General features: G+C 40.6%; 1 protein-coding gene across 1 annotated transcript in view; it reads right to left on the bottom strand.

Annotated features, from left to right (window-relative positions):
- The window catches only part of LOC133423109 (NACHT, LRR and PYD domains-containing protein 12-like), a 32,299-nt gene extending 22,208 nt beyond the window's left edge, over positions 1-10,091 (bottom strand). Inside the window, exons 1-6 of the mRNA XM_061713229.1 lie at positions 9,916-10,091; positions 9,600-9,786; positions 7,679-7,743; positions 5,799-7,587; positions 5,125-5,301; positions 697-870 (exon numbers count right to left, since the gene is read on the bottom strand). Coding sequence (XP_061569213.1) covers positions 697-870; positions 5,125-5,301; positions 5,799-7,587; positions 7,679-7,743; positions 9,600-9,748 — 2,354 coding nt within the window. The 5' untranslated portion in view covers positions 9,749-9,786; positions 9,916-10,091. The remainder of the gene's footprint in view (positions 1-696; positions 871-5,124; positions 5,302-5,798; positions 7,588-7,678; positions 7,744-9,599; positions 9,787-9,915) is intronic.
- Between the last annotated feature and the right edge of the window lie 8,297 nt (positions 10,092-18,388).

Raw genomic sequence — 18,388 nt, 5'->3', positions numbered from 1 at the left:
ATTTTCCTGATATGTGTGTTTATTCTCTACTTTTGATCATTTTAGTAGTTAATGCAAATTGGCAGTTATTTGAGGTTTAATGGTTTAAAGAGTGAAAAGTAAGTTCAGAGACATTGAATTACTTGTAATTGTATGTTGAAGAGCAGGAATTCATGATTGAAGAGTCCCTCATAGTGAAAGACTATATTAGTTAAAGATGAACGATCGCTTGCACCTCAGCTGAATTCTGTTGTCTTTATTGTAGGAACCCCAAGTTCTCTGAAGGTTCAAAGAACTCAGGTCAGCACCTCGTTCTGGTCACATCCACTGGAGAGGCGCTACACTTCCACTCAGACTGCACTTTAAACTTCAACTCCAACTTTTACACTTTAAACATCATCACACATCTCTTCCAGGACAAAAGGGAGAAATAAACTTCTGGACATGTTTAATTAAATGAATTACCGTATACTATATTGACCTCTAAAGGGAACTGATGGTTGCAGCAGAAAGAGTCAGTGTTACAGAGTCATTAGAAAGAGTCTTTCTAGAAGTTGGCAGGTGTGTTCAGGAATGAACTCCTGCGGCCGTCTGTATGACGGAGAACCTGAAGACGTCTCTGACTGAACACACTCCTTAGCTTCATCTGTGTTTATGGAGGATCTGTTTGGACGGACTTTTCAAAGCGTCTACGATGTTTTAAATCTGTGAACTGACCTCAGAGTCTCCAGTCTGCAGTCTGGACTCTTCAGAAAACCCCACAGATGTTTCACTCCTGAATCCTGCAGGTAGTTCAGACTCAGGTCCAGATGTTCCAGATGGGAGGGGTTGGACTTCAGAGCTGAGCCCAGAGAAGAACAGCTGATCTCTGACATCCTGCAGTCCTGCAATCTGAACAAAAAGTAATTTCTTCAAATATCAACTTTGTCATCAAGTTCATGTGGGTCATCACTGGTATCGGGACTTTATAAAACAGGTTTAAAAGTTCTATGTCCATGATGTTGGTTCCTGTTTGTTCCTCTGACATGTTCACCTTTTAATGAACATCCTGAAGTTTTCTGCTAGAATTGAATAGAATAGAATATAATAGAATATAATAGAATAGAATAGAATAGAATAGAACAGAACAGAGTTTACTGCCATTTGTACAAGTTAAAAACAGCTACCTAGGAAGTATTGTGCATGTCCCAGAGTCCCGGGGGGTTCATGGTTCTGAGTGAGAGAGTGGGGGTTCCCTCCTTGGTGTCCGGAGCCAACAGCCTTACAGTAGCTGGTAGAATCTGTTGTAGAAGCTCTGTAGGTGCTGATGCTCAGGTTGTAGCCCCCCCACTGGAACAGACCATGGAGGGTGGCGTCGGTCCCTGAGGGGGCTCTGTGCTGGTTGTCAGTCTGCACGCCTTCCAGTCATCTTCAGGTTTCTCTCTTGTATGTGTTTATGTTTTGTTCAAATAAAGGACTTTGCTGCCCTCTGTCACCTTTGGGTCTCCTGCTTTTGGGTTCTGTAATCTCACCTCATGCCAAAACCTGCAGCTGTTTTAAAACTAGTTCAGACTCAGGAAACTGCAGACTACAAACATAAGAAAGTACAAAGTACTTATCAAACATGTACTCTGACCTGATGTACTGGGACTTCAGACCCGTGGCACTCACTTCAGTTTCCATGAAGAGTCTGGAGAAGCTGGTCCTCCGACAGCTCAACTCTGTGCTGCCAGACACTGTTGACCTCTTCAGTTTGCCTACCGCTCCAACAGATCAGTGGATGATGCGGTGGCATTGGCACTTCAATTCTGCAACACCTGGGGCCTCATGTACAAAACGTGCGGCGCATGAAAAACGTGCGTACGCCACTTTCTACGCTCACGGTCGAATGTTCAAAAAGTGATTTGAACGTGGAAAGTTGCGGTCTTTCACCCACACATCATGTCTGGCGTACGCACATTTCAGAGGTTTTGTCCGTTGGCGACACTCACTGGTGATGCAGTGAAGTGCAGAATATGAGGAAACATGACGTCATCAGTAAGTTCACGACCACACGTGAAGGACACGACATTGCCATTGAGGGTGGAGGTGGCACCGCGGTACGTGGCCCCTTCCAGGTCGACCGGATGGTCAACCCAGCGGCGGTACGACTGCGGCTCCCGGACTCCATGAAGGTCCATCCCACCTTTCACGTGTCCCTGGTAAAGCCGGTGGTGGAGTCCGACCTGTCACCCCCAGCCGACGATCCTCCCCCGGTCCGGATCGTGGATGGAGCACCGGCATACACCGTTTGGGAGATGTTGGACGTCCGCCGCAGAGGTGGAGGGTTCCAGTACCTCGTGGACTGGGAGGGGTACGGCCCGGAGGAGCGGTTATGGATCCCACGACGACATATCTTGGACAAAGACCTCCTCCGGGCCTTCTACCACGACCACCCCGACAGGCCCGGTAAGGCGCCAGAGGGCGCCAAAGCCTGGTCAGACTTGGCCGGAGCTGATCCTGATCACTTTCTCCACAACTATTCAGCCTCATCATCCAGCCTGCTCATAAACCTCCCACAAGCTGCGGTGTCGGATTATTCTCCTGCTCAGAGCCCCGCACTCCGCCTGTTTTCCTGAACTTGCCTTGCCGCTACTTTGTTTCCCGTTGTTTTCTCAAGCCGCGTTTTTACGGGCCGTGATTTTGTGTTTGTCTTCCTTTCCTCGGGTGGAGTGCCTTTTGTTTATTAAACTTTGTTAACTCTGAACCTTGCCCGTGTCTTCCTGCATTTGGGTCTGCCCTCCTTCCCTCGAGCCTAACAACCATCCTTGGTCTGATTACAGGGAAGGACGAGTCATCGCACAGGAACCTGGTCCACTAAATCACTGTCTATGGGGGAGACAATGATCTGGTTCTGAAACTGGACAGAACAAAAGAAGTCATCCTGGACTTCAGGAAAAAAGCCCCCCCTCTGCAGCCTCCTCTCCTCAGGGGACTGTGGTTGAGCGGACTGAGAGCTACAGGTTCCTGGGCCTTCAGATCAGTGAAGCCTCAGCTGGGCAAAACACACTGCAGCTCTGGTGAAGAAAGCTCAACCCCCTCACAACGTACAATGCAATACTTACAAAAGCACAGGGCGTTCCACTAAGGCACAGACTAGCCAGCCATATTAAATAAGTAGCCAGCCGGTGGGGGGTTGTTGTTGGTGGTCACGCCGTAGCCACAATCATATACACTGGTCTTAAATGTAATAATAATAACATATTCATATTTATTGAAATAGTAAAAACATAAAATAAAAACAAAACAAAAAATATAGACAACTGGGGAGTCAAGTTCAACATTATTAAACAAAAATCCAAAATGCTACCAGTGGTGCCCACAGAAAAAACTAGGGATGCACCGAAATGAAAATTTGAGGCCGAAACTGAAGCCGAATAAAATGTAAAGACTTGGCTGAATACTGAGTACCGAATAGCCTACCGAATGCGGTTGTTCACAGTTTTTCATTTATTTTCACAATTGCATAGATTAAATTGCAATGCAATTGCAATTATTAACAACAAAAACAGTAAACTAATATGAGTTGAGCCACTGTCAAGCAGCTGGCGATGCTGTTGCTTAAATTGACCAAAAGGTGGCTCTCTAACATCACAGTTTGTGTACTGTGCGTGACTGATGGTGTCACATTCCTGGTTAGTAATTAAGGAGTTAAAACTCACTCGACACTTACGGGACTCAGTAGCCGGCAGAAACAGCAGTAGGAGCATTTATTACATTTATTAACTGTAGTACCGCTATTATGAGAGGTTATTTCTCACAGTATTAGCCTAAAGTGACTTACTCACTGAGAAGGCGGCGGCAAGTCGCAACACACCGCATTGTATATTCAGCGCCGCACAGAGGCTCCCAAATGGAAATTATTATTGATTTCTGAATGAATGGATAGATACGTCGCTTATTTTTGGCATATTTTTTTCTTTTCTGGCCTGGCGGGGGCTCCCATTGGCCTGGCGCCCTGCCAAGCCTGTACAATTGTAGGAAACACTATATTAGTCTAAGTGTGCCTGCGTAATAGGCAGGCTATATGAATTTCTCAGACATTTGCTATATTATTATTATTATTATTATTATTATTATTATTATTATTATCACCATCAATATCTACTCTATATATTATTATCATATCATTATTATTACAACAACATATTGCATCTTCTTTTATTCATTAGCGTAACTAATGAAGTGTATGAAAACACTCTCACGTGTCGCAGGTGGTGCTAATTGAACTATTGAAGAGAAGACTGGATTACCGGTAGAACGTTTTGGGCTAAACGATGCAATGCGGTTAGGCTTTCTTTTGGCGTCTCTTTTTAATACAAACTGGTTAAACTGGTGAAATTTTGCAGGGGATAGCCTGAGTAAGTAGGGACGTACCGTTTTTATGGTGACAAAAGAAGCATCATGGTGAGCTCTGCTTGTTGCCTCCGAGTTCCGACACATTCACTCCGCTGAGCGCGCGCACACACCCATGTCGGGCAGCGGAGTTTCTCTCAATGAAGTCAGCGGTGATCAGAGTAATTTGAGGTTATTATCAGTACAAGCAGAGTGAATCACAACTTTAATGAGTGCGGTTCAGTTTGACATTATTATCAGTCTGTGAGAAAAACATTTAATTTTATTAAAATCGAAAAATAATATTTATAGGCTATAAAAATAATGGTCATTAAAGTAGCCGGCTGGACTTAATTGTGTAGTCGGCTATATGGCCGGTAGCCGGCGCTTGTGGAAAGCCCTGAAAGCAGAAGTAAAATGTACAATAAATCTCTCATCTACCTGGTAAATGTCCTGTATTTAACGGTGATGCAACTCAGGGTCCTCAGCTATACAAGGACATTGTATACCGGTGTATATATTTTTGTATTATATGTACATTATTGTTATTGCAATGTATGTTAATTGTCGTTATATAGTTATTTATCCTTGCCTGACTTTGGGAGAACGAAAGAAAGAATTCCAATGTACCGGTACCGTCTGGTGCAAATGCTAATAAACCTCTATTCTATTCTATTCTATTCTATTCTATTCTATTCTATTCTATTCTATTAGAGACATAACTTTTGGAGACAGTTCCATCTTTGGAGGATGATAAGTGGATAAATGTGGAAACATCTCCAGTGGACTGACCTCAGAGTCTCCAGTCTACAGTTTGGACTCTCCAGTCCACCAGACAGAACCTTCACTCCTGAATCCTGCAGCTTCTGGTTCTGACTCAGGTCCAGTTCTGTCAGATGGGAGGGGTTGGACTTCAGAGCGGATGCAACAACTTCACATTCAGTCTCTGAGAGAAAACAACCAACAAATCTGTGATGAGAGAAAACATGATGTCAGTTGTAATAAAGTCTGATTTAAAGCCAGACTGACCCACAGGAGTTACAGGACGGTGCAGGAGATCACAGAACCAGAGTTACCAGAATTAAAGTCACGTACCAAGTACAACTGTGTCCACATAAAACTATTGTAGGTTTACAACTCTGAGCCGTTTAAACTGGTAAACTTCTTCAATAATCTCAATGAAAATGTGTGATGTGATGAGTTCTCTGTAAAACTGTCTGTAAGTTCACATCAACAAAATGTGGTTCTGATGTTTCATCTCTCTCCGTTACATAGATTCATCTCTGAGCAGCAGAAACATCAACTAGATCAAGTGTTTGAAACATGAACCTCTGGTTGAGGTGACTTGAGGTGACCCAGAATAAAACAAACACATCCGACTTTAAAAGTTTTCATTTGCAAGATCAAAACCAGATTTGAAGAACTAAACTGCTAACTGATGGTGTTATTGATCCATCTGGACTCACCGAGCCTTTCTGCAGTTCCTCACAGCTGGAATCAGTCTCAGTCTACCCAATGGTGTTGTCTTGTACTTGTTCAGGTCCAACTCATCCAGAACCTCCTCCGACATCTGCAGCATGTAGGCCAGAGCTGAACACTGGATCTCAGAGAGTTCCTGCTCTGATCTGTTCTCTGACTTCAGGAACTGTTGGATCTGCTGATGGACTGAGAGGTCGTTCATCTCCATCAGACACTGGAACATGTTGATGCTTCTGTCAGGAGAGATACTGCCAGTGTTCTGCTTCAGGTTGTTGATGACTCTCTGGATGGTTTCTGGATCGTTCTCCGTCAGGTCCAGCAGACCTCCTAACAGTCTCTGGTTGGACTCCACAGAGAGACCATGAAGGAAGCGGACAAACAGGTCCAGGTGGCCATTTTTACTGTCCAGGGATTTCTCCATGACTCTCTCCAGGAACTCATCCAGAGATGAGTATCTGTAGTTTCCTCCCAGGAAGTTCTCCAGCACATCTGTGTTTTCGGTGGACCAACAGTGGAGCACGTAGACTGCAGCCAGGAACTCCTGGATGCTCAGATGAACAAAGCAGTAGACGGGTTTCTGGAAGACCTCACACTCTCTCCTGAAGATCTGGGTACAAACTCCTGAGTACACCGAGGCCTCTGGGACATCAAGACCACACTGCTCCAGGTCTTCTTGGTAGAACATGATGTTTCCTTTCTCCAGATGTTCCAACGCCAGCCTCCCCAGCTTCAGGAGAAGGTCCCTGTCAGCCTCCGTCAGCTCCTGTGGACTCGTCTCATGTCCCTCCTGGTACTTGTTCCTCTTCCTCTTGGTCTGGACCAGCAGGAAGTGGGAGAACATGTCAGTCAGGGTCTTGGGCAGCTCTCCTCTTTGCTCTGTGGTGAACATGTGGTCCAGAACTGTAGCAGTGATCCAGCAGAAGACCGGGAGTTGACACATGATGTGGAGGGTTCTGGATGTCTTCATGTGGGAGACGATGCTGCTGGACCGCTCTTCATCCCTGAACCTCCTCCTGAAGTATTCCTCCTTCTGGCCGTCGGTGAAGCCTCGTACTTCTGTCACCCTGTCCACGTGTTTGTGAGGGATCTGATTGGCTGCTGCAGGTCTGGAAGTGATCCAGATGAGAGCTGAGGGAAGCAGGTTCCCCTGGATGAGGTTGGTCAGCAGCACGTTGACCGATGAGCTCTGTGTGACGTCAGACACGACCGGACCGTTGTTGAAGTCCAGGGAACGTCTGCTTTCATCCAGACCGTCAAAGATGAACAACGGTTTCCCGGCAGCCAGCTGCTCTGCTGTGAGCTTCTGTAACGATGGATGGAAAACCTGGATCAGCCTGAGAAGACTGAGCTGCTCATCTCCGATCAGGTGCAGCTCCCTGAACGAGAGCAGAATCACCACGGTGACGTCTTGGTTCTCCGAGCCCTCGGCCCAGTCCAGAGAGAACTTCTGAACCGAGAAGGTTTTCCCAGCGCCAGCGACGCCGTTCGTCAGAACCACTCTGATGGCTCCACGTTGGTCAGGTAAGGCTTTAAAGATGTCCTGGCACCTGATTGGAGCGTCATGGCGGCTCTTCATCCTGGAAGCTGTCTCCAGCTGCCTCACCTCATGTTGGGTATCGACCTCTTCACTCAGTCCCTCTGTGATGAAGAGCTCCGTGTAGATCCTGTTGAGGGGGGTTCTACTTCCTGGTTCATCAGTTCCTTCAGTCACATGTTCACATCTGCTCCTCAGACTGGTCTTGTGTTCATCTAGGACCTCCTGCAGACCAGCATCTGCTGAAAGACAAGAAGAACTCTGAAACTACAGAACAAAAGTGTTTCCAGTTGTCAGAAATGAGTCCATCAGCAGACAGAAGTTCAGTCTTACCTGGTACAGTTCTGCTCTGACTGGACGGCTGCTCCTCCACACCAACTCTTCTCCTCTTCCTCCCTCTGTGAAAACATGTCTTCATCACTAAAGTCATTTCTGACTGTTGTAGAAAAACATCCAGATGAGTCAACAGTGTCCAGAAGCTCAGGTGGTCTCAGAGAGTAAAAGTGCGGCTGCTTTTCTGTTTGAATTCAGCCTCCAGACGGGAATAAAACTGATGCTTCTGGAAGACCACATTCATTTATTTAAGTGTATATGTTTTACATTCATAAGTTTATGTGTATGCCAGTAGTGGAAGAAAGAGAAACACCAGAAAAAACAAGGAAAACCAGTTTGCCCGGGCGAGATATTAGGATCCAGGATCGGTTTCCCTTTTCTTCTTGCACTTATTCTTCCAAGCGTTTTTTCATCCGTTAATGCGTCCCGGACCGTAACGTGCTCCCAGGCATGGCAGACATCTACACGTGCGTCTCCATCGTGCCTTCCATGGCTGTTACTTTTCTCCCTCAATAGTGTTACCGTGGCAATGCTAGACGGCAGAAAGTGGAGAAAATGGCAAAGATTCCTTCCTAATTTGCTCGGCCGTACTTTATCGCAGAGGCATCATTCAAACATTCAAAGACTCTTTAGATATTATTTTTGAGTTTGTACATTCCTCCCCTTTAATCAATAAAGAAGAAACAGCAGATTTTCCTTGTCTTGGTTTTTCCAGTCTCATAAAGGATGGATTTTCCATCTTCTGCCACTTGGACCGTGATCTGACAAAAGCACCCGGGGCTTTGTTAAGGTCCAACTGCTCTGATTGAGTCTGAGTATTTGAGATTCCTACTTTATCTTCTTCCCCCCGATTCTGACTAGAGTAATAATGGAGCAATGTTTTAATCCGTTTACCAAAAGCAACAGAGAGTTTTCTTATTGCAAATTGTAAATATTCTCATTTTTGTATTTGAGAAAGGTTGGTACTATTATTAATGTCTAATATCAATTCTTTGATTTTCATTCTTTGATAATCTTATTGATTTATTTAATCTATCTATTTATAACTAGCAAAACATCTTTAACTGATAGTTTTTAATGTCATCAACGAGTCACCATGGTTTGTCCAGTAGAGAGAGTTTCTCGCTGGCGGCTCATAATACATGAGAGCAGGAAGCAGCAGCTTCTGTCTGTTTTACTTGTGTCAAACCTTTACATGAATTAATGCCTTACATTTGTAACAGTAAATAAAAGGTTTATTAATATAGAAAGAGAACAATAGGAGGTGTGATAGGATTGAATCTAGTTTATAAATAAAAAATGTATTAAAACTAAATCCCATCATGCAATTATATGGAAGTTTATGTTGTTTTATATTTGTATTTAATCTATCTATGTATTACTAACAAAACATGTGTGAGTGATTCGTTTTTAATGTGATGAAGGAGAACTAGAGTCCTAAAACTGCTGCAGACTCTCCTGGACCGATCTGGAGAGCTGGTTTCATCCTGAACCAGTGTAGTAGTAGTAGTAGTAGTAGTAGTAGTATTATTATTATTAGTAGCAGTAGTAGTAGTAGTAGTAGTAGTACTAGTAGTAGTAGTAGTAGTAGTAGTAGTAGTAGTAGTAGTACTAGTAGTAGTAGTAGTAGTAGTAGTAGTAGTAGTAGTAGTAGTGGTAGTAGCAGTAGTAGCAGTAGTAGTAGTAGTAGTAGTACTAGTATCAGTAGGATCTGGAGAGCTGGTTTCATCCTGAACCAAACTCTGCTCTCTGAACCAGCAGGACCACATGGTTGAGCAACACAGAAGACTCCGTGGTGGAAAAACAGGAACCAGAAGGAAAAAGTGATGTTTGAAGAAACTAAATCATCAAATAAACCACCATGGACAGAAAATATAAAGTCATGATGAGTCATAGAATCAGTTAACAGCAGTTGTCTTACTCTGTGTCTGAGGGTCCAGGTTCTTTACTGAAGTCTGGAGGATTTTCTTTGGACCGGTCACTCTTCATAGACGGACAGCTGGATCCTGGAGACTCTGGTCTCTCCTCCTCTTCCTCCACACAATCATCCATCTTCTGGACTTCAGTCATTCAGAGACATGAACCAGAAACACCGACCATCTTTGAATCTGTAGACAGAAACTTTATTAGAACACGACTAAGTCATGAAATCAATTTAAAAACGTTCACTGAAGGACTTTGTCAAAACTCCTGAGGAGGAAGAAAGTGGTTTTACTGATACTGACGATGAGACAGACCTGAAGCTGAGTCTCCTCTAACCTGACGCCAACATTTCTGTCCAGGTGGGATCTGTGAAGCCGAGTCTTCACCTGGAGAAGATATTTTCTGTTTCATTAAACACTCAAAGAAAGACTGATGAAGTCATCCAGGAAACCACTTCTTCACTGATTCTCACTAAAGAGCCCCAACCTGAACGTTACCTGCTCCTGTTCAGTTTTCTACACAAAAACATCCGTTTATTTCTCTGAGATCATAAAACAACAGTTTTCAGGAAACAGTCGGACTTCAGATGTTGGTTAGTTTAACCATGAATCCTACTTTGTTAGCTCAACGCTAACTTCCTTCTTTGTTCGGTAAACAACCCCCTGACTTACAGACTTACAAAGAACTTTGTGTTAAATTCAAGTGTCAGAGAGAAGTCTAAAGTTCTGAAGAAAATAGAAACTTGGAGCTTAAAAAAGTCTCAGTTACTGAAATAAATCAAACTTGTAGAATCCGGAAAACTCTTCTGAACATCAGGATCTCTCACACACACACACACACACACACACACACACACACACACACACACACGTTATTGACAGGTAGTGGCTATTTTCGTCACATTACATTTATCTGCATGTTCAAAATAATGCAGCAAAGTTTTGGCAACAAATTCAATCAAATCTGATCAAACAGTTATTTCCAGCGTGGAGAACCTCTGAGAACCTGACACATCTGTCTGTGGAGACGACGTCACGCAGCAGAAAAACAAGATTCAAGTCTTTTTAAGTCACCACATACCCAAAGTAACACCTTCCCTGAGATCTTTGTACATTAAATCAACTTCATGAGACTGAATCATCGCATAAATACAGTTTACTGACCTGTTAAAATGTAGATATAACAGAAACCACCACAACAGGAAATGTTCAGAAACAGGAAGTTCAGCACACACACGCCTGTCCAGCTGTCCTTATAAGGACCTTCTATACTTCTGTTATGTGTTTCCATCTGAACCCAAACCTCAGATCTCACTTCACCCCTCAGCTGGACTCCAACCAGAACCACAGAAATGACATTTAAACAGCAGAAGAAGACTGAACCAACACTAACCTGGTCTCCTCTGCTGCTCCGTCCACATCAACATGGAGTCTGAACTCTGAATACTTTTACCAGTTAGAATCAGAGCTGCACTTCCTCCCTGCAGTTACAAGAAACCACGTGACTGCTGAGAAGAGAGAGCATGGTCGCCCCCTGGTGGTCGTGAGTGTTCAGAGATTTTTCCAAAAACACATTTGTTTGTGTAAATGTATTTGTTTTGTAAAGAAACTCATTTCAAACCAATCTTTTCAAAAATAGCTGAAGTCATGTGACCATAACGTGGGACTGCAGGCAGAACGATGAGAAAAGACTCTCAGTCCAGGTCGGGACGTCGTTGGACCTGTTTTAGGGGCTTCAGTCGTACAACGTTGTGTAGAATCTGTCACTTTGCAGTTTCATTTACAGAAACTGCAAAGTTTTCATCTTTAGGTTCAGAAGTTTGGATTCAGAAAGGTTTCAGTTGCTGTCAGTGTCTCTGCTGAGGGTCAGGAGTGCTGCTCAATCTGCATTACCTCCACTTTTATCAGACCGTAACATTGATGGCACCCCGACTCAGATATGAGCAAATTCCACAATATTCCATGTTTTACAACTGGTTGCAGTTTCATCGTCCACTTCTGTAATTCTCTCTGTCATCCTTTCACTGGACGCCTAAAGCGCACCGGTAACTATTTCAAATACAGGACAGGTGTACAAATGTGGATCAGAACCACTTTAACTTATCAGTGCTCACTTTAACCACCTAAACTGGCTTCTTATCATGGTGTCGTTCTCTGAACTCGGGTCAGGGCATGAAAAGTCCTGCATCCACCTGATGAATGTTCTGGAGCTTTTCCACTAGAACCTACTCAGCCCGACTCGACTCGCTTCGGTTTGGTTCTTTCCCACCAGGGGTCTAACGTGCCGAGTAGATACTTTTCCGTAATTTCTCTGCCGAGGTTCTAAGCAGCTGAGTCGGGCTGTGATGTCATCACACTCCAGGCCACCGATTGGTCGGGGGGTTGGAGTCAGACGTTTGAGTCAGGATGTGACATCAGAGAAAGAGCGACTCTGACGGCTTCTTGTTCATTTTATTCCAGCAGCAACGGCAGCAGAAGTCTGTTTGGTGATCCAACTCTGATGTGCAGATGTTCATAAACCTGGTGGCTGAGGAAAGAATTAAAAAGATGTAGACGGGAGATAAGGAACGACCAGATCCACCAGGAGCTCTGTCTCTTCATAGCTGCTCACTGCTCCAGCTGACCTTTTAGCAGCGCAGAGATAAACAAAAAACATTTAAAATGGTTGCCGTTTGAAGCTTCTCTCACTCTCATTTTTTAACTTTATATGGAACACAAGCCACAGACCAGCAGCACATCTATCATCTTCTCCAGGTTCTACATCTTTAGTGTTGTTGTCTTTTGTCTCTGTTTAGATACACAATCAAATACGTCACAGCAGCTTCACTCCAACCTCCTACTTCTGCTCCAGTTGTGACTTGTTATGGAAAAGAAACCAGGCCGAGTCGAGCCGAGCTGAGATGAGATGATCCGAGTAGGTGCTGGTGGAAAAGTGCACTAGACGCACCAGCGTGGCCAAGAAAACAAAGTTAGTTGCTTTCCACAAATGTTTGGTGTTAATTGGAACCGAAAGGGTCTCAGTTTTAGAGACAGATATTTAGATATTTATAGATGCAGTGGTTGCTGGGTGAGACATAACACACACACACACACACACACACACACACACACACACACACACACACACACACACACACACACACACACACACACACACACACACACACACACACACACACACACACACACACACACACACATCTCATGAATGTATGCAACCACCTTTGATATATCAGTCTGAGAAGCACAAATGCTTTTACCTTTTCCTCATCCTGTATATATATGATAATAATAATAATAATCATAATAATAATAATAATAATAATAATAATAATAATAATACTACATGTAAATGATCATTATTCAGCCTCACAACAACCCGTGGGGCTAATTTTTCCACATAAACAAAAGTAAACAACAACTTCAGTGGACTCATGTGCTGCTTAATCAAAGCAGCAAAGGACAATAATCACATCTGTTAGAAACCCCACACTGTTTATGTTTACTAGTTCATAGTATTTTATATTATTCATTTTTCCATTGTGGTTTTAATTGTCTTACGTTACTGGACTCGGCAGACTTTACCAACGGTCCCTGAATGCACCACAACCGTTATGTGCCGACGCCGTCGAGTGAAGGCAGTTTACTTTTTCCTTCATGTGGCTGCCGATAGATGGTGCTCTTTTCTTCGTCTGTTTTAGCCATCCGCCTGTTTTTTGAGTTTATTACTGTGTGTAGATTCCTAAAGGTGAGCTTATTGACATTATAAGGTGAAATGAACATCAGCATGTTTATCCGTTCACACTTTGTTTAAGCTACAGTTGAATTGCTGTTATATAATATATTAGTTATGCAACTATGTTCATTTCTATTGTTTATAAACTTCTTTGGAGGTGGTGTGTTAATATTAATTGGTCATTTGCTGTATTATTTGATTGATGAAAACATTAATGACTAATGAAACATTTATGTTATGTTATTTACTTGTATTCTGGTTTCGGTATATTAATAGGTTTTTTCTCTTGTTTGTATTGTTACAGACCACAGTTAAATAAATTCATCTGACCTGGAAATCCGTATCCGTGTCCTTTAACTTGGACACACATACATACCTTGCCGCTCTAAACCAGATATTTCCTGGAGACCCCAATTCTCCTTTTTAACATCAACAATAACAAGTTGCTAAATGGGCAGTTCAGTGACTGCACACAGGAAGAAAAGCGTTTTGCTCACCGTTTGAAGAGGAAGAGCATCCTCCCGTCTTCCATGGTGGTAAAGTGGTGAATGAGCCGTCGTAGAAACTCCCACTGGCCTTTAGGTCCTCGACAGCAACAGTCCATGTTTCTGTTTCTGACATCCCGCTGAAGATGCTGACGAGCCCAGAACCCTGCAAGAGTGCTGTCACTTTAGTCAAGTATTGCTACTAAAAACCCTCCATAACTGCACTAATAATGTTGCTACTTTACTGAGGAATCAACACACACGCCGTTATTTCCTTCATGACGTTGATGCTAATGTGCTGTAATGTGATAATAATCATGACCGGTACGTTGTATTTCCAGACCAGTCATCTCATCTTGTACATTTAATATCAGTTCTGTGTCTATCTGAACTTATTGATTCATCTATGAACTCTACATTTAATATCAGTTCTAATTCCAGCAGTCCGGGCTCAGAGCTCTTTCCCGCCTTACGCGGTTGCTAGGCAACGAGCCCCACCGGCTGATTCCGTTAGGTTTACGTTTATCAACAATACAAACATAAAATCCAAGCATAAACTCACACATTACACATTCACCCATCAAGTACACGATTATAACTCTCCATTCTTACCTGCAAACAGCAAGAAATAAGTATTACTTATCCTCGTTACGCCGCACACGTCTTCTCTCTCAAGTGTGTTCTCGTTCTCACTGTAATCCCGCGAGACTTCCATTGTCCCCGAACACAGTGCAGCGCCCTCTGCTGGTGAGAGTTGGACACTGCATCACCACGTTGGTCAATAGACGAACCTTTTCCTATCAAACAGACAATTTTCAACACACTCATGAGCTTTATACTTAATGCAAGTAATATTAAACATATAAATAATAATTGATTGGAATCTTTATTTCGAACATATTAAATAAAAAAGAAAAACAATTACACAAAACATCAGAAAAGGATACAAATAAACAGTCATTAAACAAATCAAAGGGAAATAAACCTTCATGCCCGAAAAGGAGGAAGTAAAAACTTATGAGGTCCTAACGCTGGTTTCTTTTTCAATTTGGCTTGAATACAAAATAAAAATAAATATAAATAAATATAACAGCAAGCTTTACTTTCTCAAAAAATATACTTGTTATTACATTATAAAAATATTACAGCACTTCATTGCAATATTACACCTGAGCATTCTAAATATTATAATAAATAATATACCAGAGCAATTATAAATAATATACATATACAACATATAATTTATATATATATATATATATATATATATATATATATATATATATATATATATATATATATATATATATATATATATATATATATATATATATATATATATAAATATACACATCTTATCATAAACAATATGATCATTATTATATATACCATTTTATATACGTACATTATGCTGAATCCCCACACAATCACTACCTCATGTCTCCTCTGCTCTGTATTTGGCAAAAATCTTTTCTTTGTAGGCTATTTGGTTTTGAACCTGTAGATGGAAGATGATAATGTGGTTTATTACCGATGTCTCTGTAAGCCGCATTTTCACCACGTAACATTTACGCTGTTTTACACATAAAAAGCTAAATAATGAAGAGAGACGAGGTGGAGACGACAGAGCCACAACACAGAAGGACGTAAACCGTTAAAAAAGTCACATTAAAATGGGACTTCTCTGCTTCCATCAGCACACACTTTTTTCTCTAAATGTTTTTGTAAATTGAACATCCAGGTGGAACAAAAGTCGGGCATTATCACAGCTTTGGAGGTTTGCTACTGTGGACACAAAATCCAAACTGTATTTATAGTCAAACATTTAATTCAATCAAATAGCCGCGTACAGTGAATAAAAGGGTGAAATTGAAATTGGACTGATTGTGATGAATTAGTAATTAGGATTCTGAAATACCACTAACCTCCACTGGTCGTATGTGACGTCACCAGGTCTGGACCAAGACGGCCGTTCTGTCAGCACGTTATAGTATAGTATATTTTTATAGTATATATCATATAATATAGTACTCTGTCAGCACGTGATAGTATAGTATATTTTTATAGTATATATCATATATTATAGTACTCTGTCAGCACGTTATAGTATAGTATATTTTATAGTATATATCATATATTATAGTACTCTGTCAGCACGTTATAGTATAGTATATTTTTATAGTATATATTTCATATATTATAGTGTAACAAATTGTATTCGATAGTGTTTTTCAATAAAGGATTGCAACAGTTCGCCCTCTAGCGGTTATACAAGGTAACTGCAGTCAGTGTAAAGTTACAAGGTTTAAATGACAAAAGTACATCCTGTTATTCCTTTCAAAATAAATCCACAATAAACAGTTAAAAAGGCAAAACTAGTCTGTTTCGAGGAGAAATTAGTGCAAAAACAATCTTCATCTGTCTTCTGTCATTAATTAATGTAATTACAGTCGGTAATTTACTAATAGTTCTGTAATTAAAATGAATTACAGACGATAATGTCGTTAAATTGAAGAAAACGGTAGTTTCTAGTGTCACCACCAGAGGGCGGTCTGTTCTCATCATCGAAACAACAGTCATCAAACTTTCTGCAGAAGAATAAAAAAAAAGCTACAGATTTACTTTATTTTTTAAGCACTTTAAACAAAAACAGCGGACCAAAGTGTAAAACTGCAATAAAAGACAATATTGATATGACACAAGATATGAAACATAAAACAGATCATGAAACCTAAAATAGAGAAGAATCGAGGACCGGACATGTTTAACATACCGGCTGTGATTTAAATTAATTTGGATTATATTTAAAATCTTTAAAACTAAATAACTGAAACAAAAGCACAAAAAATGTATGAAGCGTTAAGACATTTTCCCACTGATTTAGAAGACTGATATCCTTACTTACCCCTTGTATGATGGACTTTGTTGTATTATTTTACTTAAATGTCATGTATTTAATTTATTTATAATTGTTTGTACCTTATTTTCATATTATATTACTGTATAATTGTCATGGGACATTCAATCTACACACTTTATTCTCAGGTTTACATACTATATTATATTTATGATAGAGTTTACATCTGGTATTAAACAGGTTATTTTTGTAAAAATTATATATATTTATTTATACAAATTAGTGTATAGTATAAAAAGTAAATACAGACATATAATTTATGTTTAGTTGTGGAAAGGGGGTGGGATTAAATACATTTATACTTCCTCCCACTCCTTTTCCAACATGTAACTGAAATATGTGTTTTGATGTGTTTTTTTTCTTTATGTGGTGGAATGTCCACCTGTATTTGTTTTCTTATCTTTTCTTCTTCTTTTTTTTATACATGTTGAAATAAATAAAAACGAACGAATATACAGTGTCCAATCTACTGTTCCCTTTATCAACCTCGTTTCAATTACAAATGTATTTGTATGGAATGTAGATTTACCATGTTTGTTTTAGAATGAACCTTTGACACAAATCAAAGAATTAAGAAAAAAAACCCATACCTGCTGTGAGAAGCAACACAAAACCACAGTTTCACGGTTAAAGGAGTCTCTTTTTTCTCTTTTTTAATGGTTTTCCTCGAGGTGACAGTTCTGGTTATAGTATAATAAAGTTATAGTATAATATAGTTTATTTTTATAGTATATATTATGTAATAAACCGAGTTCTATGGTGTTTTTTCAATAAAGGATTGCAACAGTTCGCCCTCTAGCGGTTATATAAGGCAACTGCAGTCAGTGTAAAGTTAGAAGGTTTAAATGACAAAAGTACTTCCTGTTATTCCTTTCAAAATAAATCCACAATAAACAGTTAGAAAGGCAAAACGAGTCTGTTTCGAGGAGAAATTAGTGCAAAAACAATGTTCATCTGTCTTCTGTCATTAATTAATGTAATTACAGTCGGTAATCTATGAATAGTTCTGTAATTAAAATGAATTACAGACGATAATGTCGTTAAGTGGAAGAAAACGGTAGTTTCTAGTGTCACCACCAGAGGGCGGTCTGTTCTCATCATCGCAACAACAGTCATCAAACTTTCTGCAGAAGAATAAAAAAAAGCTACTTATTTACTTTATTTTTTAGCACTTTAAACAAAAACAGCGGACCAAAGTGCAAAACTGCAATAAAAGACAATATTGACAAGACACAAGATATGAAACATAAAACAGATCATGAAACCTAAAATAGAGAAGAATCGAGGACCGGACATGTTTAACATACCGGCTGTGATTTAAATTAATTTGGATTATATTTAAAATCTTTAAAACTAATAACTGAAACAAAAGCACAAGAAATGTATGAAGTGTTAAGACATTTTCCCACTGATTTAGAAGACTGATATCCTTACTTACCCCTTGTATGATGGACTTTGCTTTATTATTTTACTTAAATGTCATGTATTTAATTTATTTATTATTGTTTGTACCTTATTTTCATATTATATTACTGTATAATTGTCATGGGACATTCAATCTCTACACACTTTATTCTCAGGTTTACATACTATATTATATTTATGATAGAGCTTACATCTGGTATTAAACAGGTTCTTTTTGTAAAAATG

Source organism: Cololabis saira, chromosome 22 (assembly GCF_033807715.1).
Source record: "Cololabis saira isolate AMF1-May2022 chromosome 22, fColSai1.1, whole genome shotgun sequence".
NCBI lineage: Eukaryota > Metazoa > Chordata > Actinopteri > Beloniformes > Belonidae > Cololabis > Cololabis saira.
Note: the sequence above shows the minus strand (reverse complement) of the source record. Positions and strands in the feature narration are given on the sequence as shown.